The following is a 27,955-nucleotide window of genomic DNA, read 5'->3' as shown; positions in this document are numbered from 1 at the left end:
TGAAGTAACGTTCTTACTCTCAGAATTGTTTGCTTATTAAATACTGATCTTAGGAATGTTTGGTACCTTCGTAAAGACAATTTAACAGCATATATATAATGATGACAGTCTTGTGATAACAGTAACTCCTTAAGAAAAAAAAATGAAAGCCAATTTTTGGCCCTTTGGTGTTGCTTCCAGTAACTGCGCGCTCTTAAATGAGTGTCTGGATCCACCACTGATCTTAGTGTGATCACGGCAGTGTCCAGACAAGAGACGACGTTGAATGCAATGTTTGGTCGGTTCAAGATGTTCCAGCCTCTGCCCACACGAACAGAACGAAAACGTGGAGTTCATGCGGGAGCGCAAAATAAAAGGCAAGGCGCGATACTCCACCGATTCCTCCTGCGCGACATGCACCGTGCAGGTAAAGTGCAGGCGCTCCGATGGACCGCAGCGCCCCCTGCGCAAGCATCCGTTGCGCTAGGCGGACGCGGCCTTGCATGGGGACGGCGCGGAGACGGCAGACTAGCCAGTATATTCTAGGGACCGCAGTCTTACTGCACCTGACATTCACGCGCGCTCTGATCCCCGTTCTGCGCATGCGCGAAAAAAAAACAAACAATTGCAGTGCTAGGGGGTTAGGGATCTTTCTTCTTCAAACTTTAGGTACTCCCTAGATACTTCAGTTGATCTGTTATCCCTAGGTGTCGGCGGGCCCGAGTGTTCTGTGGCGGGCCGCTCGAGCGCGGGGAATATGGGAGTTGCGAGCGAGGTAAGTCCTCAAATAGCCGAAATTAAAGGCGCGTTAATCTGACGTGGACAGGTTTAACGCCAAAGCGTTTGCCGGGCTAATCTACGGAGGTGCACGGCGGTTAAAACGCGATCCATTTTTGCGACACCCGGCGGGCGTTCGAGGTCGCCGAATCGAGCATTTGTCACGCAGATTGAATGCTTCGATTTAGATTGCGTTATACAGAGCCATTCTAAGACCGCTATACACGAAACATGTTTATGAGCTCTCTCACTTTGTTGTAATCCGACGGCATTGATTAAAAAGGTTGGAGTGCGCGTTGGTACGATGCACGCCGAAAAGTCCGGGGCAGGGTTCTGTTTGGTGTCGCAGAAGTCCGTGGTATGCCCGTGTCACTGGGGCGGACGTAACCCACGAGCCGCTTCGCCCTTCTCAGTATTTTGCCAGCGTTCGTGGTGTGCCCGTGTCATTGGGGCGCACGTAACCCACGAGCCGCTTCGCCCTCCTCAGTATTTTGCCAGCGTCCCGCTTCGCGCTTCTCAGTGTGGCAACAGACTTCTGCGACACCAAACAGAACCCTGCAAATCCGGCACCTTTCGCGGTGTAAGAATTAGGGAAAGATCTTTTATTTATGCAGGTGCCCATTCCAGTTCCCTGATGGATCTGCGGAGTCGGATATCTGGCACTGCGGAGAACCGAGCTGATTGCAGTACCAGCACTCTGAAGAAGTTTCGAGGCAAGGCAAGACTGACTTCACGTGTGGAGTGGAATCATGTTGATATTCGGTGCAACGTTGGTGTACTCAGCGTGTTCAGTGAAAACATTTACTGATACATTGATTTATAGTCAGCTGCCTGCTCCTGAAATATACAAGTCTTGTGATTCTCTTGGGCAGAAGAGATCTTGCCATAATCACTGTCACGGCCAGAAGTGACGCTGGCCATGGCACAGAGTTTGCACACATCTATGTCTTATATCTATATAATGTAAGGTACCCAATAAAGGGGATGGCGGATGTAAATGGTGTGTGCTCGGCTTGCAATGGAGGCAATTGATTCACGAATAACTTCTACCTTTTCCTGCCTTTGTGTGATTGGGGCCAGGGCTTTTCAAGTCGGGCGGGGGGGGGGGGGGCAGCCGCCCCCTCCATTTTATGAGGAGGGGCTCTCCCCCTCTCTGCAAGTCACCTGTATAGCTTTGCGGCACCCATTCAACAAGCGCTGGAGTTGATTTTTTGCTAAGAGTGCTTTCTGCGGGGAAATTATAACTCTCCAATTTACCGAACAATGATTTACTCGCCCTTATTCAGTTGATGTGGTGCGAGCAAAACAGGAAAACCGTTATCGTCGTACTGATGCATGCATTTTCCCGAGACACTGCACACAACGGATCACCACCGTGTCCGACTAAGCTCCGCTCGCAAAATATAATCCTTTCGTGTTTAAGATGTCCTGTGAAAAGGAATTCTAGAAAAAATCCGGGATGACTTGTGGCGTAGGTGGCTGTTTTGGTCGGCGGTACATGGCAGTATGAAAAGCTTTTGGAGGGGAGGGGGGTGGCTGAAGCCCCATAAGCCACCTCTCTGGCTACGCCCCTGATATATATATATATTGGGAAAGTCGCACTCAATTTGATGTGATATATCATATACAGAGATAGAATTTGCTTAGCAGTGTTTCATAACATTATAGAAGAAGTACGGTTATATGTGGCATACACTGGGACAACCATACATACGCATGTTATGCACGTCATAGTGTTACAAGCAACATTTTTTATACGTTCACCACATAACTTTATGCATGAATACAATTATCTCGATGGCGGCCTTCCCAATAGTATAGATTTCTATCATTCAATGAAGTTTCGTTAATGTCTAAAAGCTGCTCACTAATAATTGCGTTTTTAATATAGGTAATAGTGACTGCGCTTTTTCTTTTCCATAATCAGTGCTAGTCTTTCCTTCACATATTCAGGTTTGCGTATATTATATTTTACCTTGTTTGCCCCTAGTTGGAATAGCGCTTCTAATGCGTTATTACTTGACTATTATTACTATTATTGCTAACTTGTCAACCATGAATTATCTTTTAAAAAGTAAGAACTTGTAGTACTGAGGCGTAGTACATACTTTATACTCCTATTTTTAGTATTTGTATTTGCAACATTTCTTGGCCACTCCAAGTAGACACACCTATGCAAACGGTGTAAGCGTGAATCGTCTTTGAAGAAATGTGGGTGATTATAACATTGAAATACTCTGCATTGGTTGTCAGCTGTTTATGACTGGTCGAAATTTTCTGGGTTACGCACACAGCACCTGCTTGTAACGTGATGCAACAAATGAGGCAAAAATTATCCATCGCGTAATGACGACTTATACACGACTGCGTAAAAAATTAAGATAATACACTATTTTTAGTGCAGCATAGTTTTGGCCTTTGGTTCTTCGCCATTCGTCAAAAATTTTTGGTGTGTCATAAAATCACCTGCTTGGTATGCAACGTCACAAACCTGTGAAATCTTGCAGAGTTAAAATGATGTGTGCACACTAAACAGAGCATTACTATGCTGAACAAAAGCTAAACTTTTTTGGAATGACCGGACAGTGTCTCATTCTGAACGTAATTCAGGAAGGCTGCCCGCCGATCACATTGGCAGCGGCTACTTATAGCGGTTGGTGAGATGGATTCATATGAGTATCATAAATATTTTCACATGCAGTATAACGACGTTGAGCTGTTTCTGCATGTATAGAACTCTGTGAACTCATCCTTGCTCAGAAAAAGAGAGATAGAGAGACAAACCTAGAGCTCTGAGTGTATGCGCTTCTTTGCAGTCCCAGTTGTATGTTGCGCTGTACAAGGTAGTTCAAGATGAATAAACCCAACTATCCTGACTTCCAATTCAATCTCCTTGGTCCAGAAAACCGTGGACACTGACCATCTCCCTGGTCCGGTAGGTCAATGAGGGGTAAGCTTGAAAGAGGGGATCCCAATCGCTCTAGTCACCTACCTTATTTGTCACCTTGCAAGCCTCTGTGATTGCTGCAAGCTACCGTATGATAAGTAAGGTGAAGAAGGTTAATCAGAGACTAAAGCAGAAATCTTTTCTAGCTCTTCTAGTTCGGCCCAACTAAAACACTCAACACTTCTGCACATTCATTGACTCAATGCAGCTCAAAGCTATTGTTTTTCGAATAAAGAAATTCCCTGAAACAGGAACAATATTTGATCGGTCCACAAAATGTTTACTGGTTTCCTCCCATATCTACATCGTCGATGATGTAAACTTAGGCTAGGCAGAGCAGAACAAAAGCATGACAGAGTGCTCCTACATTATGGCGCCCCTGCTCAGCGGTAGCCTCCTCTGCAATGCGTGAAAGAACTGCGTGAAATCAGATTGGTTAAACTTGAGGCTCTAGCTGATCAACAGGCAGCGAAGGAGAGGGGGCCTCGAATGTGAATGGCAAGCAAATTTCCCTGTTATGTTGGTTTCCCATGTCAAGCACAGAATGTCTAAATTGTCTGCATGTACAAAACTCACTTTGTTTCTAATAACAGCCGGATAAGCAGTTGGAGACTCCACTTGCTTAACTTTTCCAGGCAGCCACTTCACCGGTTCATCTCACATGGCATGGACCAGCCCAAGGCCACTAGCTACAGATTATTGCGGCTTCCATTTGCGCTTATCAGCTTATTGTTTCACCCTTTCTTCTTTGGTCATGGCCCTTGTCAGATTGACAGAGAAAATCTGGTTTACAATTGCCACAATTCTGTCAACGTCGTCCTGATGAATGTGTGTGGCATTATTCACTAGCATGAGAAAGTTATGTATTCTGTGCTGCAAGGTCCTTGTACTGCCTTTTTCTCTGTCCTCCAGCAACAGCTTGAGCAGTGCTGTCTTTGTAGTCTGTACAGCGCGCTCAGCTACCCTATTGGACTGCAGGTGGTATGGAGGGTTGAATGTGTACTTTACATATTGCACGTTCAAGAAGTCTTGGAACCCATCTGCATAAAATTGTGGCCTGGAATGTAATAGCACTTCTAAAGGCAGACCATGTGCTGCAAACAGAGACCTAATTACTGCAACTGTCATGATGGCCATTGTTGAGCTACACACTTTACTTGCTGTACACATCAAAAAGGAACAATTTCCCTTCTTTCTTGCCAAAGTCAAGGTGCACCCTTAATGATAGGTGTTTGCACATTTTGCACAGAGCCAGATATGGTGGCTGTGTTGAATTTCTACACTTCATGAAGTGCTGCACAGTTTCTTTCAGGTCGAAAAGCATAGTTAGGGGTTCATGGTCTGTTAGGACATTAAAAGCTCAACTATACAAGTGGTGGTGAAATTTTTTCACACCATACGCAGTGCTGAAAGGTTATTCCTTTTTTTTAACCTGGCCATAACTGCATTCAGTATGTGACAGTGACCGTGACACAGATGCAGTTGGCATCTCCTTTCCATCCACTACATGGGATAAAACAGCACCCACCAAGAATGTATTCCATTGCATCACACATTCGCCATATTTCTTTTTTTTTTTACAGTATGCAGCTCAAGCGCACTCTCATTGGTCAGAATTTCTTTAGAAGCCCTAAGCGCATCATGAGACTGATGCGACCAATGTCATGCTGTTTCTCTACGCAACAAGCCATGCAGGGGTTCTTGAACCATATCTAGTTTAGGCAAAAGTATTGAGTAGAAATTAATCAACCCCAGAAAGGCTTTCAGTTGAGTTAAGTTGTCCAGACTCAACAATTGCTTTGTGACTGCTACTTTGTCTGTAGTGGTAATCATTCTTGTCAACTTCATGGCCTAGGCATCTTACTCACTGTAGGAACAACTTGCAATTATCAGTGTTTATCCTTATGTTGTAGTTCTTCAGGGTGTACGAACGCTTGCTCCACCCTTTCATTGCATTGCCTGCAGTGACGTGGCATGCAACTGCCGTGCCCCCAGCAAGACGACAGCAAAGTCTTTTATTTATTAAGTGCGTAGCACTTTAGGGGCCCGCCTTGTTGTCCATCCGTAGACCTCATGTGGCGTAATCACGCTCAAGATCAAGTGGTAAATACAGGGCTAAAACAAGGCTAGCAATGCTCAAAATTGGATTCGAGTAAACAAACAATGTCTAAAATAATGTCATTAACAGAAATAATCAAGAAGTTATCGCAATAATTAACTTGGAATTGCTAAAACACTTTGAAAACATGCGACTAACACCCACGCTTCTCAAGAGAGTGCGCTACTGCCTCGCAAAGCGCGCAATCACTCCCCTGACCAGCGCTTCTCTTCCGCCTTCGTCACTTCGTCAGAAGGGGGAAACAACCCGGCGGCGGTTGCTGCAGATGACACCTATCTCAACTGACATAACAGGCAGGAATTTGATAAAATGCAGCGAAAAAATGCTAGGCCTGCGCGGAAAGCGCAGCACAGTCACAGCGAAAGCTGGAAGAGCGGCATTTCTAGAGCCCGTTGTAAACTCACTTGGGGCTGCTAATACCTAGTACAATAGCAAGATACCCACTACTCTATGATTCATAATTTTTGTGAAGTTGGGAAGCACTGACTACGCCACTTTACATCACTTTGCGGAGAAGCGAGGAACCGGCTTCACGTCTGAAAGGCATTTTTATGTGCACTTTGTTGATGCGACGACTGATGGATGGATGGATGGATGGATAAATAACTTTATTGAGGTCCTTCATTGCGCGCGATTAGCGCGTGCCGAAGGACGACTGATGACGATGAAGAATTACAGCTCAGCCCTGTGTAATGGGTTGGAAGCTTTAAATGACCAACTAGTTACGCAATTCGCATTGTGTGACGCCCGGTCACTATTTCACTCTCCCACCACGCTCTATAACATACGTTAATGTGAGAAAGAGAGAGAGAGAGGGAAAGAACTTTATTGAGACCCTGAGGAAATGGATCATGGGGGCCATATGGGCTTCCTTGGCAACCAATACAAGTGCACTTGGGAGGAACCCACTACACTATAAATCATTATAATTTTTTTGAAGAAGGCAGGCAGCAACTATGACATTATTCGTCATTCTGCGGAGAACCGTGGTATTCGCCAAACACCTGTAAGGCCTTATTTGCACTTGGTTGATGCTGTGCCTGATGACGATGAAGAATTATGGCAGAGTGCTTTGTAATGGGTTGGACGCATTCAACAACCCACACCTTACGCAATTCACATTGTGTGACACCTGGTTACAGGATTTGTGTTGTGTGACGCCTGGTAGTTATTTTGCTCTTCTACCATGCTATATTACATATGTTAATGTGGTTCCTTCTCGACATGAAGCCTCTATAGGGTCTTTTACCGAAGCAGTTTCAAGCACCGGCATGGCTCTGAGGTAGAATACTGGGCTCCCATGCAGAGGGCCCAGGTTCGAACCCCGTTCCATCCTGGATATTTTTTCTTATTTCGTGCGATGGCGGTTACGAACATCGGCGGCGGCAGCGGACAACTACGGTGCCAAAAATGGCCGGTGAAACGATCTCATAACAGCTTTCGCTGTAAAAGGTACTGCGCGTGTCACACACCGAGTTAGCGAATCTCCCTAACAAGATTCTACTCATGCAAGGGAAACCCTACATGCTTACCTCAAACATTGACATTATCCACAGTTTCGTAAACAGAGTAGCGGAAACTCTATGAACAGGAATTACTGAGTGCCCGTGCTACACACTTCGTCAGGTTTCACAGTATTGGAGCTGTTTTTTGCTTGTTTTAGAGTACAATTCTGCGGGGCAAATTTGTTATTTATTTATTTATTATTATTATTAGGGGAGCGAAACAATATGTTGGTATATTTTCATAGCATGAACACATTCTTTGAGGCAAAAAAAACTACCGTAAAATGCCGAGCAAGCGCTCCCCCATGCGGCGAAGGATAATTCGACCAGATTTAGGAGGGAGGTGCTTGCTCGGTCCCAAACCGAAATTCAAGATGGCGGCCGGAGAGCCACTATAAATAAAAAAAAAAGATGGCTGATCCCTCTGTCATAGGAATCGGGACAACATGAAAGTGAAACATGTTGTCACCGATGTAGTTGGTTGTTTATAGTGCGTTGGTATATGAGAGCTTGTACCATGTCTACTGCTGTTCGGCAGATATAGCACCGCTTGATGTGAACGCCCTCACGTTAACGCCTAGTGGCACATCTCCGTACCGACGACTAACGCCCAAGATCAAGATTTAACCATTGCGGTAGCTGAAATTGTCATTATATACCCGGACACCGCATATGGTGAATCCCGTGCAAAGATGGCATCAACAAGCGCATAGTAAACACTGATACTCGATATGCATTCCTTCAAAGCGTCGTGAAACGCGAAGAGGAACGCTACGCGCGTCGTGTCATCCCTCTAGCCTGGCCGTTAATTCTCACAGGGCGAGCGGGGAACGCGGTGCGAGAGCCAGGCAAGCGTCGGAGAGCTACTTTTCGATATGGAAGGATGCTATGAGTGGCTAAAAGCACCACCTTGCGGTGTGTTAAAGCGCTGGTTAAAGCGTTGACAAAGTTACACTTCTGTTGCAAACGCACCGAATGGGACGGTTGTAGCAACGGCGCGTCTTTTTTTTTTTTTTTTCGAGCCTGGTTGCACACGTCACCGCCCCATTATAAAGAGGACGCTCTATCCAAGAGCACTGTGAGAGGAAAGTGTGAAAGATAAAGGTCTTCTGGTGGTACATTGTTGACACCGGAGAGCCTGGCGTGCAGCGCACTTTCCTCCGAACCATCTATACTCCATCTCAGAAGTACCTTGCAGCACTGTGGAAGCTGCAGGGCGTCTTAGCCAATGGGAAACACGAAAGCCCCTTAAGATCTATTCATCCGTGTTGCGTTGTCTGCAGGGCGTCTCTTTGGCGTCGGCTCACCTGCTTTTTCGGTACTTGCTCTCCACAGTTGACATAGGTTGTTTTCACGCCAGAAAATGTAAATAAATAAATAAATAAGGCTAATAACTCCCCTCACCCCTATCTACACGTAGTGTGGCTATTTTAACGTTACGTATATTACAGCATTCGTGAAGCGTGTATTATTATATCTTCCAACTAAAGTCACTAAGGCTCAGTTATGGTACTGCCGAAAGTAGCTTGATACTGACAACCCGACAGCTCAATATTTAGTTCCCGTTACAGTTTGTGGGTGCTTGGTAAGTCGAGCAATAAGTGAATAAACAAAACATGCTTTTCAACCTAAAATCGTGCTGCAATGTTTATTGCGTAACTGGTAAAGAAAATGTTACGGGAAAGTTTTTCAACTTTTATATGTCACTGCCATTCGAAGTGTTCATCGTCCATACTGTCCTCCTCCTCCTCAATTGTGTCCTCCCCTAAATTGACTACGACTGCTTGTTGGTTGCCTACTATTTCGTCAATGATGTGGTTCATTTGCTTCATCTTGTAGAACTCATTGTTGGGCTAGTTGGTGCATTGCATCAAGGAATTATACCAGCCGAAAACAGACGAACACAGGAAACGGTGAAGGAGACAGGAAAGCGGCTAGACTACCAACTCTTTTAATCACCAAAGCGAGGCTCAAATATATATACTCATGCGGTCACATGGTCATATCACTGTCGCTCTTTACATCAACCGAACTAACCATATAGGCATAACACAAAACATGGCATGCTATTACTGTGTGTCATATTCGCATCCTCCTTTCCTTCTCGAGATTACAAAAAAGATTGCAGGAAATCTTCCATTCTGCGCAATGCCACAGAGCTATCACTACAACATGCTTCGCCTTTCATCGCAATGTGAAAGGCCTCAAGTATTTCACGTGCCATTTTCTCATGACAGGAAACGGTGAAAGTCACCGTTTCCTGTGTTCGTCTGTTTTCGGCTGGTATAATTCCTTGATGCTTCATCTTCTCTTCTTCCTCAACCACATGTTTAACATAGGTCTTCCACTTCTGCGGACTTACTTGTGCTATAGCCTCTGCAACATGTTTCTTCAGCGCTTCCATTTTAATTGCCCGGTTCGCAGAAGCCACAAAATGCTTCATATTACTCCACACCAGCTCTATGGGATTGAGCTGACAGTGATACGGCGGTAGCCTTAAAATGAGGTGTCCAGCTGCAGCAGCAATACAGTCAACACGATATGAGTTGCCATCTACTTTCACAGTCTGAATAAGCTTCATCAGCTCTGCCTTTACCATATTGTCACTCCACGGAAACCCCTTTTCTGAAAGCCACGCCTGCATTTTCCTTTTGAGGTTACTCATGTGGAGGACCTTTTCTTGCCTCACGGAGTGATATGGCGCATTGTCAAGGACAATCGCGCTGTTTGGAGGAAGGCGTGGTAGTAGTGTTTCTTCAAACCATTTTTCATAGTGGGGGCTGTCCATCCCTTCGTGATAGTCTCCTGTGCCCTTTTTCGCTTGATATATTTCTCCGGCACCTTGCACAAAGCCATTCTCGTTTCCGCAGCGCATCACGATCAATCGGGCTCCCTTGCGCTCGGGTTCTGCAGGCCAACTGAAAGTCCAGCCTTTTTTGCTTGTTCCGCAGTTTTGACACTCTCGTCAACCCAACCTTATCTGTTGTGTGCCCTACGTTAACCCATGTTTCATCAGTGTAGAAAATTGGCTGTCCTTGCCGCCGCAATTCTTCTATTTGCCATAAGTACTTGCGTCGGCACTGAACTATGTGAGTTGCCTCAATAAGGAGGGCGTTGCGAGACCGTTTCTTAAACCAAGAACCTATCTTCCTCAGCATGCGATGCATTGATGCAGGTGAAAGTGAAGGCAGAGTTTCATCCTCGTTGAAGTGAGAGGAAAGCTTTTGCACCGTGGGGATTTAATTCCTCTCGAAGTGATCATGCACTACTTGTCGCAACACGCTCAAGTCAAAATCGCCGAGTTTCTTCCTCCGTTCGCGTTCTCTGGCGCCACGCAAGAACCTCTTCGGGGACGCAACCTCGCCGTTTCTTCGATGTTCAGAAATCTATTTGTATACGGAGCGTTCGCTGGCGTTTGTGAGGCACACGGTTCTTTTTATGACAGCGTTCATACTTGCGCTTTCACCAAGTTCTTTTTTCACCGCACCAAACACGTTAAGCACCACTAACCTTGCTTTTTTTGAAAAATAGTTGATCTTTGTACTGAAGTGCTCTGCAGATTCATTTGACGCACCTTCAGCGGCCATCGCGCATTGTTCTTGAGCGGAAGAGCAAATTGTCGGTGCAGCAAACAATTTTAGGCATTCAGGGCGTCTCTCATCGTGGACGCATCACCAGCGCTAATGTTGTGGTGGCATCTGCTATGTTTACATCGAACCAATTTTACGGTTTGGCACCACCTTGGTAGTCCTAGCAGCATGTAAGCAAAGGAGCGATCTAAATAATACCAACAAAATATACCTGATGCCTTGCCCTCGGCGTTAGATGAGACTAAGCGATGACAGGTTATACCACTTATTTTTTGCTGCCTGGGTTGAGAGCCAGTAAAAAGCACGAATTCGGATGGAAGTGGATGGTCTGGGCTGTATGGGGGCTGCCATGTTGCTGTACGTCATCACGGTTAGGGAGGTTATTACGATTACCAACTGGTAATTGCTACAATAATTCAGAATTTACGAAGTACTACATGCCTAACATACTTCGTATCGCTGTAACGCGTCATGCAAGAAGCACAGCTAAAGCCCTTGTATGTGATTAATAATGAAACAGTTATGCCCGGAACTGTTATATGCTGTGCAAGAGTACTGCCTGTATACTCCTCTTAGTTTCGGCAGTGCTGCAAGGTAATTGTGAGATGGAGTATAGTGCATTAGGTATGCCATACCCGGTGAACAATGACCGGCCACATGACAACGAAATTTCATAAACTTCATTCGATACGCATTCAGTGTACTCATTCTAGCAGTTCTTCTTACACAAGCGATGGTCGTCTTGAAAAAAAAGTGGTCGCAGGGGAGAAGGGGTAGGGGGGGGCTCTTGCTCGGTCATTGGCGCTTATTTCAGATCTCCCGAGAAAGGGCGATGGGCCTTGCTTGGCATTTTACAGTAAGTCAGTTTGTCAGTGACACGGCGGGCAGCATGCACCTGCGAGTTGTTTCCCGAACAGTATGTGTTTTATATAAATGTCAAAATGAGGGCCAGATAGCAAAAATGTTTTAAAACAGGGTTGTAGCGATCTGAAGTAGGAGCCATCAGACAGTCTCTCTGATGCTTTGTGACACCAGTAACAGTTTATTTATTTGCTTATTATTTATTTAGCCATACTGTTAGCCCTCTGTTGAGGGTTGCTACAGGGAGAACACAATGAATAAGGTTTCACATACACATACATTTAGCAATGGCTAACAAGTGAACACACAGTAAGTCCTGTGATTGAGGTCAACCAGTACTCCCATTCCAGAGGACATTTTCGCTGTTACATGGCAGAGTCGTCCTTTCACTTCTGGATTGGTTCAAGGTGTACTTACAGCTCGAACAGGACGATGGAGTGCAAGAACTGATCACAAGCTTTCAAGTGGGCTCAGAATCTCAGCGCAGAAGTTTTGTTCAGTATCCCTTTATTTTTAAACTCAATATGTGCTCATACACAAGGTTTTGATATTGAAAAAGTAACGAAATATGCATATGAGCTTCACTTGAACATTTTGGTAAGGAGAGGAATTAATACACATGATCAAAGCCTCGGTGTACGATTTCTTCGCCTGTATCTTTGCTTACAAGCATGCCCTCAAGGGACTGCTTCTCACTTAATGTTGGCTTTGCCAATTTTGATGTGCTTGTAGACTGTATACTCTTGCGTTTTGTAGAAAAGAAACGTTTCTGTGGCTCAATTTTTTTGTTTGCGTGCTCACTTGAAGGTTGCAGAGAGCTTTGATTACTGCTGAGCTTATTCATGGCTTCTTCTAGGAGGGGATTTAGCCAGGACGTGAACTCTTCATTTACAGGTGTTTCTTGCAGTTTCTCACGGAGTGCATCCAGCAGCAGCAGGGAACGCTTGGAACCATTGCATGTTCCCTGCAGTCGTATAGCTTGTAATGCGGTGAGTTTGCCTGTCAAGTTTTCCTCAACTTCTTGGCTATTTTCCACCTGCAAAAGAAAGCAAGATCACACCCCACTGCACTTTAATGGATGCAGGTGACGCCAGTAGGACAGTAAATAGGAAATACTGTGCAGTCCAAGATTGCACAAGCTCGTACTGGTTTCATGTGCTGTCAGCATTTTTCATTTCTTATATACTCAGAAAAAGGTAACTGTCATATGACATCACCTCCATAGTGAAACCAAAGAGTTTGCCAAAAACTGAAAAAAGTAAAATGAAAGAACTGAAGAACATTATATGGCTAATACAAGAGATGTCCCAGCAGTTGCATTAATGTTGCATGCTTTTGTGCATGTTAGGAATATAATGCGATCAAGGCTTGACATATCTAAAGTTATTGTAGTGTTTGTAGTGCAGTAAAGCTATCTACACTGTATTGGAAACATTGTTGTAGCAAGGAATCCTTACATGGGATGTCGTTCTATTCTTGAAAAACCTTTGACAGGGACTGGAATGTTCTTGAAAACCCTTGAATTTTGACCTTCAGAGCTTATGCAAACCCTTTGGTTGAACTTGTGTTCATTACTGTGCTGTCTTAAAGAGGCAGACCTAATAATGCTATCCAATGTTGCAGGGTCATAAAAGTGCAGAAATGTATGAGTTATCCTTACTGACGTATCATGTAAGGTAGCATCTCTTGTTGTAAACAGGCTGCCATTTATTACTTTTAATCAGAAGAACCTCTGCATGCTGCCTTTGCCCCATTTTTAAAGTTCATGTTACTATGTCAACATTAAGAGTGCAGACCACAGTGATATCATAGCTGCACCAAGAGGTGAAACCTGCTACATCCTGCTCCATTTTGGTAAAGATCACATATCTTGCACCGAGCATATGTGAAGATGTTGTTTTTGCAGTCTTTCAGAGCAAAAGAAGACTGCAAGTGCCAGAGATCCATATTTATATTACCACTGTAATTTCGAGTGTTCATGGGAGAGATAGGCGAGTGTTATGTAGTTCAAAGTCGCTACCATTCCAAATGATTTCATCCCGCCCATAGTAACAGTTCTCTGTTAGAGTATTCTGCGAGGTTACGTTAAGTTTAATAAAATAGTTTCTAGTTGTTGTGGATCAAGTTAGAGAAAAGTAATAATTAGTGCAAGTAAAAGTGTTCATGGGATGACAGTCTTTCTTGACTGATTTTGCTATTTACAGTGAGCAGTGCATCTATGTAAAACAGACCATTTCACTTTACTTAGTTTGTTTAAAGAACTTGTATAGTACCGTTCTAATATACTTCCAGAAGATTTCATCCAGGGCACTTAAGTTTTAATTTAATGCCATCAGTGGGCAGACTACCAACTATTCCATGTGCTGCACTGGGCTGTGGGATTTTGCTGAAAAAGCACTGTATCCCGGTTTCCCAGTATATCTCGTTTGGGCTTCTCAACCATGGCAACAGTTGATCTTAAAAAGCTTGCTCAAAAGTAAATATGCACCCTCATATTACCGCAAATTTCGTGGAGCACATATTAGGTTTCAGGCACAGAGGACCAGCTGCTAAACCCTTGATGCAAAACAAACGAACATTAAGAAATGAAGACATAAACAAAAGGCACACAGGACAGGCGCTCGATTCCTGTGTGACTCTTGTTTATGTACCCGTTTCTTAGTGCTGGTTTGTTTTGCATCAAGTATGAATCAACTTGGCCAAACACATGTCTTGCTAAAATACTAAACCCAGTTTGTTATTAGCCGCCCGTCAACAAGGATCCTAATGATTCTGTCCATAAAGCACGACAGCAGGAGCTTTCCCATGCAACGAATGCCTAGGCTGTACTGAAAGTACAAACATAATCCAAATAGTTCTTTTGGATAGTGAGTAGAATGCATGAAAAATTTAAACAGAATATGCTTCTAGTGCTGTAACTAAAGCATCAAGGAAAACCATATTCATTTACAAATATGAAGTGAATTCCTGAGAAATATCAGGTGGCCCGCAGTCACGGGACTAAAGAAACTTAGTTGTGTCCACAGAAAAACAAAGAGCGCTAACCTAATTTCGTCTTTAGGAGTATTCTAAATAAATATTCATGCGTGTGTGCTTAAAGCAATTTCGTTAGATATGTATTTATGTCTTCATGTTGAGACAGAAATATTTGCGTTCGAAAATGTGTGACAGGTAACTGCTTCAAGAGGCTAATTTGCCGCTCTAAAGTGAGGTTTTAGCTGCTCCTGAAGCTGCGCAGAGATAGCTTCGGTCAATCACATCACTGAGATTACAACTGTATATAAGAAAAGAACAAGGCAAAGTAAGCTGGCATTGAGTTTTTGTCAGCTGAGTTTCGATACTGGATCTTAAGAGATACATTATGAAGCATGCCGCCTATACAGTCTGATGCTGCCACTAATGGTAGTTCACTGTTTTTAGAGGGTTGCTTAAAAAAAACAAGAACGAAAGCATCAAAATTCGACTCAAAAGACATGCCTGTTCCTATAAACAGTGTTTATTTCACTTATTTTTTATCACATCGCTAGATATTTGAAGGATTGTGAGTGCACGGCAGCTGCACGTCAGCGTGTGCATTGACAGCCGTGACGTTAAGTGTGCTGGCGGCGGAACTAGCAGCAATAGAAATGAGCAACTGGCTGGCAGCTGCAGTGCACTTTCCTGCCCTGCTGCTTCCCTTTCTGCACCTCTTTTGTAGCGTTAGCTACACTTGCCTAGCCTGAGCCGATTTCGCGTGGGACATCATGAGCCGTGCTGCGCATGCGCGAAGATCAGTGCGGAGCCGGCATCTCATGCGCTCTCCACCACCGCCGCGCGCGGCTCGCCGCTGCTGGTGGCGGAAAGCGGGAGGAGTGGCGTCGCAGCCGGCCAGACAGACTGACGCCAGCACGCGCGACTCGCCGCTGCTGCTCTGTGCATTCGAGAGGGGTGACGTCGTAGCCATGGCGCGCGCAGCTATTCGCCTTCCCTTTGCAGTCGCCGTCTGACAGTGCGCTGGTGCCGCTTGATAGCGCCTCTGACTGGCGTTTGCATGGTGGTTAACGCCATGGAGAAGGAGAGCGCAAATGCTGCTCAACGGCGCAGAAGAGCCAAGAAGCTTATGTCAACGGATCCTGAAGTAGTTGCCTGGCAATTAGCGCTTCAGCGTACGAAGAATGAAAAGAGGAACGCTAAACGTACTGCGGAGACACTGGAGGAAAGGGAGGAACGTCTAGCAAAGCGGCGTCGCCAGGTGCCACATAATACGTATACCGTGTGTGTGTCATTGAAGCAGGAAAGCTCAGAATAATCAGCTGAACCTTTGCTAACGCCACGTATATCCTGGCATAGCCGAGCTAAGCCACTGCAAATTTTTTTTTTGCATTCCACTCTCCCTCTACCACAAAGGCATTGAAAGACGTGCCCTACCTGGGAGCATTGTTCGTGGCTGGTACCGATTGTACTGGTTCTGGGAACCGTAGTAGGTACAGGGTAGGTTGAGAGACGTGGGCAATAGCTATTGATGTTGATGGGTAAGCAATTATGCAGCGAGCATGGTTGGAACACCACTTTTCAGAAAGCTTAACGTCACCTCCTCTAGTTCATGGACGCGATAGTTTGTGAAAAAAGCATTAAAGGGACAATAAAGGGAAAAACAATTTTTCTCCTTTAGTAAATTACTCTTTCACGATACCAAAAACACTGTGCTTGCTAAGTGAAAAAAACATGCAAAAAGAAAATGGGGGTGGTGGCGCCACATTGATGTTCCCGCACCAAACGCCGTGGTTGGAACACCACTTTTCAGAAAGCTTAACGTCACCTCCTCTAGTTCATGGACGCGATAGTTTGTGAAAAAAGCATTAAAGGGACAATAAAGGGAAAAACAATTTTTCTCCTTTAGTAAATTACTCTTTCACGATACCAAAAACACTGTGCTTGCTAAGTGAAAAAAACATGCAAAAAGAAAATGGGGGTGGTGGCGCCACATTGATGTTCCCGCACCAAACGCCGTGACATCATAGATTTTAACAGCGTCTACTACGCCCTAAGTAGTTCCTTATCAATGAAAATGAAGTGTATTGTCATCTGAGGGGGCCATAGACTTAAAATATCAAGTTTCATGAAATTTCGTTGAGGCAACCACACGAAAATAAGAAGAATACGATTTGAAATTCGTAACCTCACACACGGTGATTTCAGCGTGTCTTTTCTTGTGTCTGTTCGTTCTCGTCTCTACGCGCTGTTTTCCCCTCGGTGTGAAATTCAAAAATGAAACATTGGCCGTAATTTTCTCTTCTCTTATAGACTTACGATGACATTAGAGTTCTCATAGTATAATTTATTAATTTAAACCGATTCATTATTTCACTTTAGTGTCCCTTTAAACTCATTGTTTTTCATTAGTTTCTGTGTGAAGGCAGTTGTGCCAACCAATCTGAGCTTCTAAGCTTTCAATTTGGCAAAAAATCTCGGTGGCAAAAGTTTTTGTTGAGTGTCCATTTAGTTTAAATACTGAAAATATAGTACTCCTGAAAAAATGCACATGAACGGAAATTGTACTTAATATTGTGACGTGATTGGGACAGTGAAGAAGGCGGCGGTCAGAATTGTAAATGTAGAACAATTTGTTGGGCAAACTTGTGCCTAGTAAAAACAGAAAACTCAAAGTACAGACAATACTCGCCGTACAGTGATTGTAGCCCGTTATACTTGATGACACGGGCCGGGGTGTTTTTTTTTCTCCATGCGTATTCCATGCTTAAAGGGTCAAAACCACTCTTCAGATGTTTGATAAGTTCGTATTCAGCCACCACAATTACTTGCCTTGCCCCCTAGTACCATAGCCAGTATAATGTCACCCTGTTCTGCCTTCAATAACAGATAACAGCTGCTATATCCTTTTTTTTTATGATTGGTTTTTTAATGCATGGAAATTATCTTGAAAAGCTTAGCAGGGATAATGGAGTAGAGCAACGTGACCAAACCTATGCAACAGATATCAAAAGTCTAATGTTATATGAACTATGGCATGACAAATGCCCTGTGGCAGATATTAACTAATAACTCCACCTTGATGATGTGTCTGATCTTGCCGCTGTCTGCATTTATGAAAAAAGGCATTTGACAGAGCCTAAGTAGGAACAAGACGGCAAGTTGGGCCCTTTGGTTGGGATTCATCTTGAACTCGGTTACAGCGCAACACTAGACAAGGACAAAACGAAGGATACGAACAACACGGCACTGTGTTGTTCGTATGCTTCTTTTCGTCTTTGTGTAGTGTTGCGCTGTAAACGAGTTCAAGATGAACCCTAAGTATGAATGCAGAAGAGCACATTCATTTAGTCCTCATTTGTGTCTTCCCTGTTGGTCATAACACCACAGCATTTGTTTGTTTGACATTGGTTCGAATGTAACAGGCAGTTTCAAGGCTGCTTTGCGGGCTTCTATTTCGCACATGTGTTAGAACATCTAGTACCTCAAAAAAAGTGGATGACTCTAACAATGCCCCCTAGATGAACTGGCACACCGTGCTTTAACTTTAAAGGCATCCCAGACATTACCAACAGCTAATAGTGTATTGGTCCTAATTCTCACTCCAAGTATCCAATAAATAATTTGCCACTTTGTATGCCATGTTTTGCTACATCTTAACTGCAAGTTGGGTCTTCTGTCACTGAAATATTTTGAGAAGAATGAAGTAAACATACCTGAAATGAAGGCTGTGCAGTGTTGTGGTCACTGGCAGAGTCAAGCTCCTTACTTGCAGTCACAGCATGTATATGCTTGCACAGGTTGCGCCTGAGGGTATTATCGATGCACGAGCATGTTACATTATGTGCACAAACCTTGCACACTGCACAGGAAAGGGGGCAGGTTTCTTCGCATAGTCCATTTCCTTTTTGAATAACTACATATTGAATGCCAGGTGTTGTCTGTGACACAACAGTCCATTCTTGAATCCCAGTGCTTTCTACATCGTCTGCAGAAATTTTTTCTGCCATCCTGTGTTTTGCTGCTGCAGCTTTTTGAAAAGAAGTTCTTGCATTTTTTGAATTCTTGATGAGTCGGTCAAAAATTTTATCTCGAGTCAACTTCAGTAGCACTGAAATCAGTCTGTCAACCCTTTTGTTGTGTTTGCCGTCCAGATAACAGTATTTTATAACCCTGTGCAAGGCTTCCAATCTCATATTTGTGTTGATTCCTGCTCCTTGCCTGTAGCAGGCTGCCCAGGCTTCGGTTCGCTGTGCATAATGTTCTGTAAAATACTTTTTAAATCGAATCAGTCCATTTGCATCAGTTTCTTCTTCTTTGCACCAGTGATAAAATGCATTCATTAATACGTGAAACTTTTCCTTTGTTTGGGCATCCATTAGTGTTCTCAGTGCCTGCAAAGGAGAATGCAGACAGTTAGTGAGAAGAGCGGTCATGTTTTTGATTTTATTTTGAATGGTAGCTTGTTGAAACTGCTTTAGGTAAAGGGCCCTGTGTTACACCTGGCACCAAGGTGAAGCTTGATCATTGTGATCGTCATTCTCCTAGCTCTACTGTGGAAGCTTGCTTGTCCTAGCTAAATTTGTAGAATACTGCACATGTAATGCAGAAGTTGTAAATTGGGTTTCCGCAGTTTACAGTTTTTTGTTGGCTACCAGGATAGCTTCTATTTCATGTTGTTTTGGGAAAGTGGGCCATGTTAAATATTGGAAACATCAATGCTTTGTTAAAAACACTGGGCAGCCAAATTTTTGTGTCCGACCTTTATGCTTTAATGAGCTTATCTATGGGATTACAGTAAAACCTCGGTGATACGAATCTCGCGGGGTTACTAAAAATATTCGTATCATCCGAAATTCGTATCACCAGAAAACATGGAAAAGTAGTACGCGACAAAAGAAAGTTGGCATACGTTTTGATTGAGTGTTTCCCAGGGCCGCAGTGACGTCATATCAACAGCTTTGAATGGTTGCCAGTAAAGATTTTAGACGTCAACGATCATACTTGTACTCGTAAATATACGGTGCATGCGCGCGTGTGTAATTAATGAACAAGACCAGATGTGTTGATTGTGCCCCGTGACCGCTAGTAGCCCCTTCCTAATCTTACGACACGTTTTTGCATGACAGGAAAGTACTGCGGCTAAAGTGACTTAAGAAGCGCTTTGCACATGGCAGATAGAGGCCAAGCTCCTTCGCGCAGACCGTCCGCTTCGTCTCTTGGGGTCTTCGTCCAACTTTAATGGGACTTCATGACGGACCCGCCGCCTAAGTTTCAGTCTTGTTTCATATAGAACGTCAGATTGCGAGGACATGGCTTGCATCGACGTGGCAGGCACATGTTACTGCTGCCTCGAGCATTGGAGCGCGCATCAATGCGCTGGAAAAAAAAGCGCGACGTCAACGTCATCTGTAATCTAAACGCGAAGGCGCCTAAAGGCCTCTAAAATTCGTGCACACTATCTGGGAGGCAACGAGGCACTGTTGATGATCGCGCAGCGCGCATACCCGCGCCCGCGCGTGACTGCCACGCCTTCCGCGACAGCGCGGGCAGCACCTGTTCGTACCTGCGCGCAAGCGTACGTTCGTATCAAACGTCGCGGGGTGCAAATCGGTTCGCAACAGCCGTACTCCAATACATTGCAGGCTAATGGGCCTTGGCCGGGACCACAGAAAAATTCGTATGACCCCGAAATTCGTACGAGCCGTGATCGTATCACCGAGGTTTTACTGTATTCAGAAGTCAACTTGTAGATGTTCAAATTTAGTGTACAATTAATAGTAACATCTCTTCAACAAGCCCACTTAAGACCATATGAAAGTATTGCTACACTGTGTTGAAGCGCCATAACATCACGTGCACTTGAGTTTCAGTGACGTCGAGAGCACGTATCTTGAATCAGGACACCTGCCTTTCTGTCTACCATAGGACACTTACAATAAGACAACACATGACACAGCTGCCTTCCGAGCCCAGCACCAGCTGTACCAGCTTGACCAACCTGGTCTTGTAGCGCTCTCCCGAAGTGAGACACTAATTCCTTATAACGTTAGGCGAGCATTTTCAAGTAGTGTCAGTATTGCTCATAATTGATGACATTAGCATTGATTGTATGATAAGTGCAAGCATTTACAATTCAATTTTGGCATTATCAGACAGAGAGCTACAAATTAAAGTATAAAAGTCGCAAACAAAATTTGGGCTATCGGGGGTCCTTTAAGAGAAGTCTAAAAGCATAGCAGTAGCGGCCAATGTGCTTCGCATTGGCCTTCTACTGTGGTGAGCATGTTTGAGGCCCCCTTATATGTTTGTACACCAGTGAACAGGTTTGCTCTCGTGGTTCAACCTACATGCATGCAGGAAGTATAATGCAAACACACAGCGTTGCTTTGGCAGCTGCTGTGCACATGATGCTTGATTGGTGCCAAGAAATGGCTGAACTAAGCAATGTAACAATAATGGATTGTGTAACACTAAAAGACAAGAAGGGAATGATGTCCATTATGGAGGAAATGGCAGTAGGTGACATTTTAGTTGAATTTAAGGTGGGGTGAAACTTCCTTTGGTCACAAAGTTCGACTTTGGGATTTTGTAAGCATCTGATAGAAAATTTCTTCCATCTTTCAGAAAAGTTATCACACTTGGGCACTCACGCATTCAAAATTAATTTTTTGTTCTTTTTCTTCTGCATGTTGACAGGAAATGAGGGTGTACCCCTATGTGATCTCTGCATTTTTCTCAAAACAACATTTTTGGAGGTTTGTGTACCTTTTTTCAGGTACTGTAGGGCATAAGCACACGAAAATTCTCACATATGTTACTTAATGGTATTTTCCTTACATGGTTCTAGAATAAGTTGTCTAGGTGCATTTGTTTTTTTAGTATAAAAAAAACATTCATTAGTGACAATTTTCATACATCGATAGACATAAAAATCCATAACAAATCTAGTTTTTGTTAGCAACAACTTGTAGGTTTGGGCGAGTCGATTCATGATGCGAAAAGTTTTTGTCGTGCTCTCACAATTTTAGTTCCACGTTTGCAAAGCGTTGGTAGCTACCTTTGTGCAAAATTGCAATGCTCTGCAGATAGCAGATCTTAATAAAAAGGTACATATGTAGAAAATTTAAAAACTACACACAATTGAAACTAATTTTGAGCTCCATTGCCACCTGCGTCAACCTTTACAATACCTTGCAAATTCTATAGCCATAGCTTTTATTACCTCTGCTGTACAGCCAAATTTGAAACTCACTTTCAAAGTCTCACCACACCTTAAGAAACCATGTAATACATGATGTAGATAACAATTGTCTGTTAGAGTTCAAGGATGAGTGAAAAGGTAAATGCAGTTGAGTATGGCATAGATTATGTGGTGTGATGAAATTTGGAAACTTCTGGGAATAAAATGGGCTTTCCTGGTGCTATGCAGATATTGCTGGGTGATTCCACGTAAAATCGAACAAACGATGGCTGGTCGACCTCTCAAATTTATTTCAGAATTTTATATATTATTGCCTGATGAATGGAAAGAAGAGATCCGCAATTTGTTTTGCCGCCAAAAATTTTTTCGAACCACAGGAAATCAGCAATGACGAAGAGGTGGAGTGGAGCGCTCATCCGCTCTGCTGTTTTGGCCAACTTTCGTTATGAATTGCACAAAATATATTAAAGTTAGGTAGCTGAAATTTGTTTACCTAAATATATGCGTGTTTTTGCTTCTGCCCAGGTATTTTTGTTTTTATATGTAGTGTAGATGTTTTTATAAAAAACCTCAAAAATGATCCAATCGGCAAAATTTTCTTTAATTTGAAGGTTTTTATCTCAAAAAAGCCTTGTAGCAGAGGTACAAAAATTCTGCATTACGTTCTTCGCATGCGTATCTACCAAACTGCCAAATCTTGTATTTATATAACTTTTCAGTAAAGAGATATGATCGGGCTAAGTTCAAGAAAACACCGAACAATGAAAACTTCTGACAACAATTAAAAAAAAACACCATTTTTTAAATTTCTTAAACTTTGTCCACTTATTCTCCTCCGCATCAGCTTTCACAATCATTAAAAACATGTTGCATAATCTCGTTGCACTAATAGTTACGGCCCCTCCAATGAGACCCTTAGGCAAGGATGGGCAATTCCGACTTCTTGCCCAGCAAGTGTATAAAATGCAGGCAGGATTGAATTTCTTTTTATTAAAAGGTCAGCAGGTACCTAAAAAAGGGTCGCCGGCACTGAAGACGTTAATTTTGAAATTATTTGGTCACTGCAGCGGCCACGAGCGCGGAGCTACCGAGTAGGCGCGCGCGCACCCGAGGTGCTCGTTGTAAGAGACGGCGCAGTGAGAGCTCGTTCTCGCGTCCTCAGACCGATTGAGTTCGAAACAGCAACACCTCTCGGGTGACTTGAACGCACGTGCACTGGAGCTTCGCTATTCTATCCGCCCTCTGTTCGAATCTCAGCTAGGCGCTAATAACACGGCGGAGATGGAAGCAAGATGAAAACTCTATAAGGGAGCTATGAGCGCTCGCTTCACGCACGCTGCTGCCACAGAAACTGCGCTGCGCCAGTTGCGATCAGTGGAAAGCATGAACGTGGCGCTCCAGTGGCAAAGCAAAATATGGATTGTCAAAGGAAAGAAAAGCAAAACTATCGGTAACCGGATGCGCTTGTCTATATTAGATGTCGGCAGCAGACGGCGTGAACTGGCCGCGCATTCGGTGCGCTGTTCACACATCATTCGGCGCGGATACTTCTTGTGCTTTGCTCTTACTCTACTTCTCCTGTGCGTCTCATGACGAGAAAGTATAGCTCTGAATGAGTCTATTGTGGAGACTACCTTTGGAAGCACAAGAAGCTTAAAGGAGTACTGACACGAATTTTAAAAAATTTCGGATTGTTGCTCTAAATAAAAATACTGGTGTCGAGAAACCTAAAACGACTATTGTGGTGCCTGGGAATGCATCCTATATATTTTAATTAGCGACACCTTAAAAAGACACTTTCGGTTTCGATATCGAGGGGGTGGCTTCTCAGTGTCGTTTCATAGCAGTGTGACGTCACGGAGATACAGAAATTCGCGACGTACTAGCGGGAAATCCGTCATCTGCTCGTGGTGCAATAGACAACGATGAGTGAATTGTCGTCCAGTGACCCTGACAGTGATTTCTACGATTTAGGCTGCATGCAGGACGCAGAACTCGCGAACTCGGAGGAACTGTCTTGACTTGTCGGGATAATGTCCTTGCTGTGTGGCTGGCTTGCAAATGCTCAGCGACAAAAACTTCAAAGTCAAGTTAAAATAATTTGTACGTGTTCTCCGACTCTAGTGTGTGGACAGCGTGGACACTGCATACCAACGAAGCAAAAAATGTCCCTTTTGCGATGTCTCAAAATCGTGTCAGTACTCCTTTAATTATTGCAAAAAAGCCAAAATTTCGCAGAGTTACCGACCTAGACAAAAATGCTTTGAAGGAACGTTTAACGCCCGAAAGATCAGTGACTGTCAGTGAGACGGACTACTTGTGCTATGCGTGCTTTTGCTACCACTGCAATGAAAGATCTTCACGGAACGCACAATTTAACGATGACATTCTTATGCCCCCTGAAAAAGAAATCGACGCAATTAACCAGACCACTGCGACTACCGGTGCACGTGCGTTCAAGTCACCCGAAAGGTGTTGCTGTTTCGAACTCAATCGGTCTGAGGACGCGAAAACGAGCTCTCACTGCACCGTCTCTTACAACGAGCATCTCAGGTGCTTGCGCGTCTGCTCGATAGCCCCACACTCGTGGCCGCTGCAGTGACCACATATTTTCAAAATTAACGTCTTCAGTACAGGCGACACCTTTTTAGGTACCTGCTGGCCTTTTAATAAAAAGAAATTCAATCCTGCCTGCATTTTATACACTTGCTGGGCAAGAAGTCGGAATTGCCCATCCTTGCCTAAGGGTCTCATTGGAGAGGCCGTAACTATTAGTGCAACGACATTATGCAACATGTTTTTAATGATTGTGAAAGCTGATGTGGAGGACTATAAGTGGACAAAGTTTAAGAAATTTAAAAAATGGGGTTTTTTTTTAATTGTCGTCAGAAGTTTCCATTGTTCGGTGTTTTCTTGAACTTAGCCCGATCATATCTCTTTACTGAAAAGTTATATAAATACAAGATTTGGCAGTTTGGTAGATAAGCATGCGAAGAACGTAATGCAGAATTTTTGTACCACTGCTACAAGGCTTTTTTGAGATAAAAACCTTCAAAGTAAAGAAAATTTTGCCGATTGGGCCATTTTTGAGGGTTTTTTATAAAAACATCTGCACTACACATAAAAACAAAAAATACCTGGGCAGAAGCAAAAACATGCATATATTTAGGTAAACAAATTTCAGCTACCTAACTTTAATATATTTTGTGCAATTCATAACGAAAGTTGGCCAAAACAGCAGAGCGGATGAGCGCTCCACTCCACCTCTTCGTCATTACTGATTTCCTGTGGTTCGAAAAAATTTTTGGCGGCAAAACAAATTGCGGATCTCTTCTTTCCACTCATCAGGCAATAATATATAAAATTTTGAAATAAATTTGAGAGGTCGACCAGCCATCGTTTGTTCGATCTTACGTGGAATCACCCTGCTTAATGTGGCCTTCTTCCTGCAATTGACAAAATTTATGCTGATAATAATGACAGCATTTAAAGGAGTGATCATGTTGAGTAAAACGGTATTTTAAAAAGTTGGGGCTGCTACGCATTAGTGGTGAGAAGACTGAAGGAAGAGTGGAGCTGGTGGCATTCCCCGCCTCCTCACTCACTCCCATTTCCCACCCCTTGTTATACTATACTATAGATACAGCTATGCTATATTTCACCCTCTCCCCTCCTTCTTTTCCTCGCATCACTCCTCGTCACCCCTTGACGTACTGTACTATACGTGGCTATGCTATGCTTCCTTTGTCTCTCTATTTTTCTCTTTCTGCCATGCTCTCTGTTTTTTCTCTCTCTCTCTCTTTTTTGCTTCTTCCTGTCTCTCTGTACTCGAGCTGAGTTATTGCATCCAATGCTGGACGAACCGGCGCGTTCTCACCCTCACTTCCCTTTCCCAACCCCTTGCTATGCTTACTATAGAAGGCTGTGCTATGCTTTTCTAGTGTGCCTGGATAGCCTAGTAGTTAAGACGTTTGCTTTCTGATCGTGGGTACGCAGGGTCAAATCCTGCCTCACCAAGAAGTTCTCTTTTTTTCTTGCTGTCTTTGTTTTGTTTTCTCTCTCTCTCTCTCTCTGTACTTGTTCTCTCGCCCTTCAGGGTTATTGCATCCCACACCAAACATGGCGTATGTGTTCTGGGAGTGAAGCAGAAGATGGAAGAAGGTGTGAAGTGAGCGCGTGCCGGTTCATGATGATGATAATTTCTGTCTCCAACTAACGGGGATTTTCCGAGCTTAAACAGCTTCGCTGTGAAAATGGTCATGCTTTCTATTGGCATACTCACCTTGTATGTGAATGCTTGAGCTCCTTGTCCTTGATGTGCTGTCTTATGTTCTGCCGCCAGTTCTTATCAATATGCCAAGCACAAAGAAGCCTCTTCTCGACGTTGCCCATGATTGCCTGCCAGGCATTGTAAAAGCTTGGGGCATCATCGCTCATAAACACCCTGGCTGTCACTTCTCCGTGTTTCTGCCGCACTGATTTGAAGAAGGTTTCCATTGCCTTTTGATCTACCTTGTTAGTAATGCAGAATGCTACTGGGAAGCCCACACCAAACTCATCAACACAGAGTAGGGTCACAAGTTGGAAGTCAAAACCTGCAAAGTAAATAATGAAAATAAGCTTTTCTTTAGTCTTTTAGTATCAGGTAATTTATTGAATGAAATTAAATATATATGTACGGTTCAGTGTAACTGGTTTCAGCTGAAAAGGGTGTGAGAATATAACACATGGGTACTTCTAAAAGGTGTTCTGCACCCCAAATTACGCATTATTTTATTGGCTGCTTGCTATGGTCTTGACTGCTGTGGCACTAGTGAAAGCAGGGAGGGGGAAGTGTCAATCCACCTAAAACTGTCCTAAAACATAGCATCACCTAAACATCACCTAAAACATAGCAATCCACCTAAAACTGTCCAGAGAGAGACCGCAATAGCACTCATCTCTATTTACATAAGGGTAAGAGAAATGTGATACATACCTGTAGTTCCATGTGTTCCATCTATGCAGATGCGATCGCTGCCCAAGCTGGCAAGTAGGTCACGTTGGGGCTCAGTCATTATTACAATCATGAAATCATTGATGTCAAGAAGTTCACTTTCATTTCTTGAAAGGATGTCTGGCTTGTCTAGCCACCCTTGATGCTTAAAGAACAGGACAGGATTGTCCAGCTCATTTTCCATGTGCTTCACCCAGAGAAGCACACTTGCATGATCGTCCATGTGTAGTCGCTCACTGTTTTTAATCTTGTAATCTCTCAGTATATTATAAAGGTCTTGTTTCGTTGTGAGATGGATGCGTTTCCTTGTACCGTCCATGTTGTCCCTTATACCATCAAGGACAGCGTCCACGGTCACACCTTCACGGAGCTTAGCTGAAGGTGATAAAGAGAAAACAATATTTGTGTTACAGTCAGGAAATAAAATTTAAAAAAATATTTTGCTTTTACAGGTTAGTGTGGGCAGCACATATTTTAATACTAGCATTTTTTTTGTGAAGTAATGTACATGATGAAATTGCTAGCAAGTCTGCAGTTCTTAACTCACAGGATCCTGTTCAGTGACTCAGTGCAATATAATTGGATATTTCAGGGTAAACTATATGTATTTTAGGAAAACACTGTTAGAGGGTGAAGTGTGTTACCCTTACCAGCAATTGCAGCCTTCTCGGTGTTTGACAGTAAAGTGTGGCACATGTTGAAGTCATGCCCTCTGTGTGTTTTTTGAAAGACCACATTGATCCCTCTTTTACCCTCCGTTGCAGTGATGGCTGCAAAACAGACATGGCCACATTTCACTGAGCCTTGCGACTTCAGCTGTCGTTGTTGTTTGCCTGAGGGAGAAATTGTGTCACCTCATAAGCATGCGTTCCAGGGAGGTATGTTGACAAGAACACAGTAGTAACAACGTACACGAAATCTCTCTGGTTCTTGATAAAGATGGTCCAGGTTGATATGTTATTTCTTGACTTCTGTAAGGCTTTCAATCAGGTGTCACATTCCAACCT

General features: G+C 43.6%; 1 protein-coding gene across 1 annotated transcript; it reads right to left on the bottom strand.

Moving 5' to 3' along the window:
• Nucleotides 1-9,030: 9,030 nt before the first annotated feature.
• LOC119383421 (uncharacterized) lies at nt 9,031-27,287 on the bottom strand. Its single transcript, XM_037651544.2, has 5 exons — nt 26,931-27,287; nt 26,235-26,547; nt 18,465-18,555; nt 12,671-12,814; nt 9,031-9,180 (listed from the first exon to the last, which is right to left on the bottom strand). The coding sequence occupies exons 1-5, from the start codon at nt 27,265-27,267 to the stop codon at nt 9,031-9,033; spliced, it is 1,035 nt and encodes a 344-aa protein (XP_037507472.2). The 5' UTR covers nt 27,268-27,287.
• Nucleotides 27,288-27,955: the final 668 nt, after the last annotated feature.

The sequence above is a fragment of the Rhipicephalus sanguineus genome, chromosome 1 (assembly GCF_013339695.2).
Source record: "Rhipicephalus sanguineus isolate Rsan-2018 chromosome 1, BIME_Rsan_1.4, whole genome shotgun sequence".
Lineage (NCBI taxonomy): Eukaryota > Metazoa > Arthropoda > Arachnida > Ixodida > Ixodidae > Rhipicephalus > Rhipicephalus sanguineus.
The sequence above is the reverse complement of the archived record's forward strand: the minus strand, read 5'-3'. Positions and strand labels throughout refer to the sequence as shown.

Coding starts and splice junctions, on each gene's coding strand:
- LOC119383421 (XM_037651544.2), bottom strand. CDS start 27,267: ATGGACGGTACAAGGAAACGCATCCATCTCACAACGAAACAAGACCTT. Junction 18,556..26,234: donor CTCAAGCATTCACATACAAG/GTGAGTATGCCA, acceptor TAATACCCTCAG/GCGCAACCTGTGCAAGCATA. Junction 9,181..12,670: donor AGAAACTGCAAGAAACACCT/GTAAATGAAGAG, acceptor TGCACCAACTAG/CCCAACAATGAGTTCTACAA.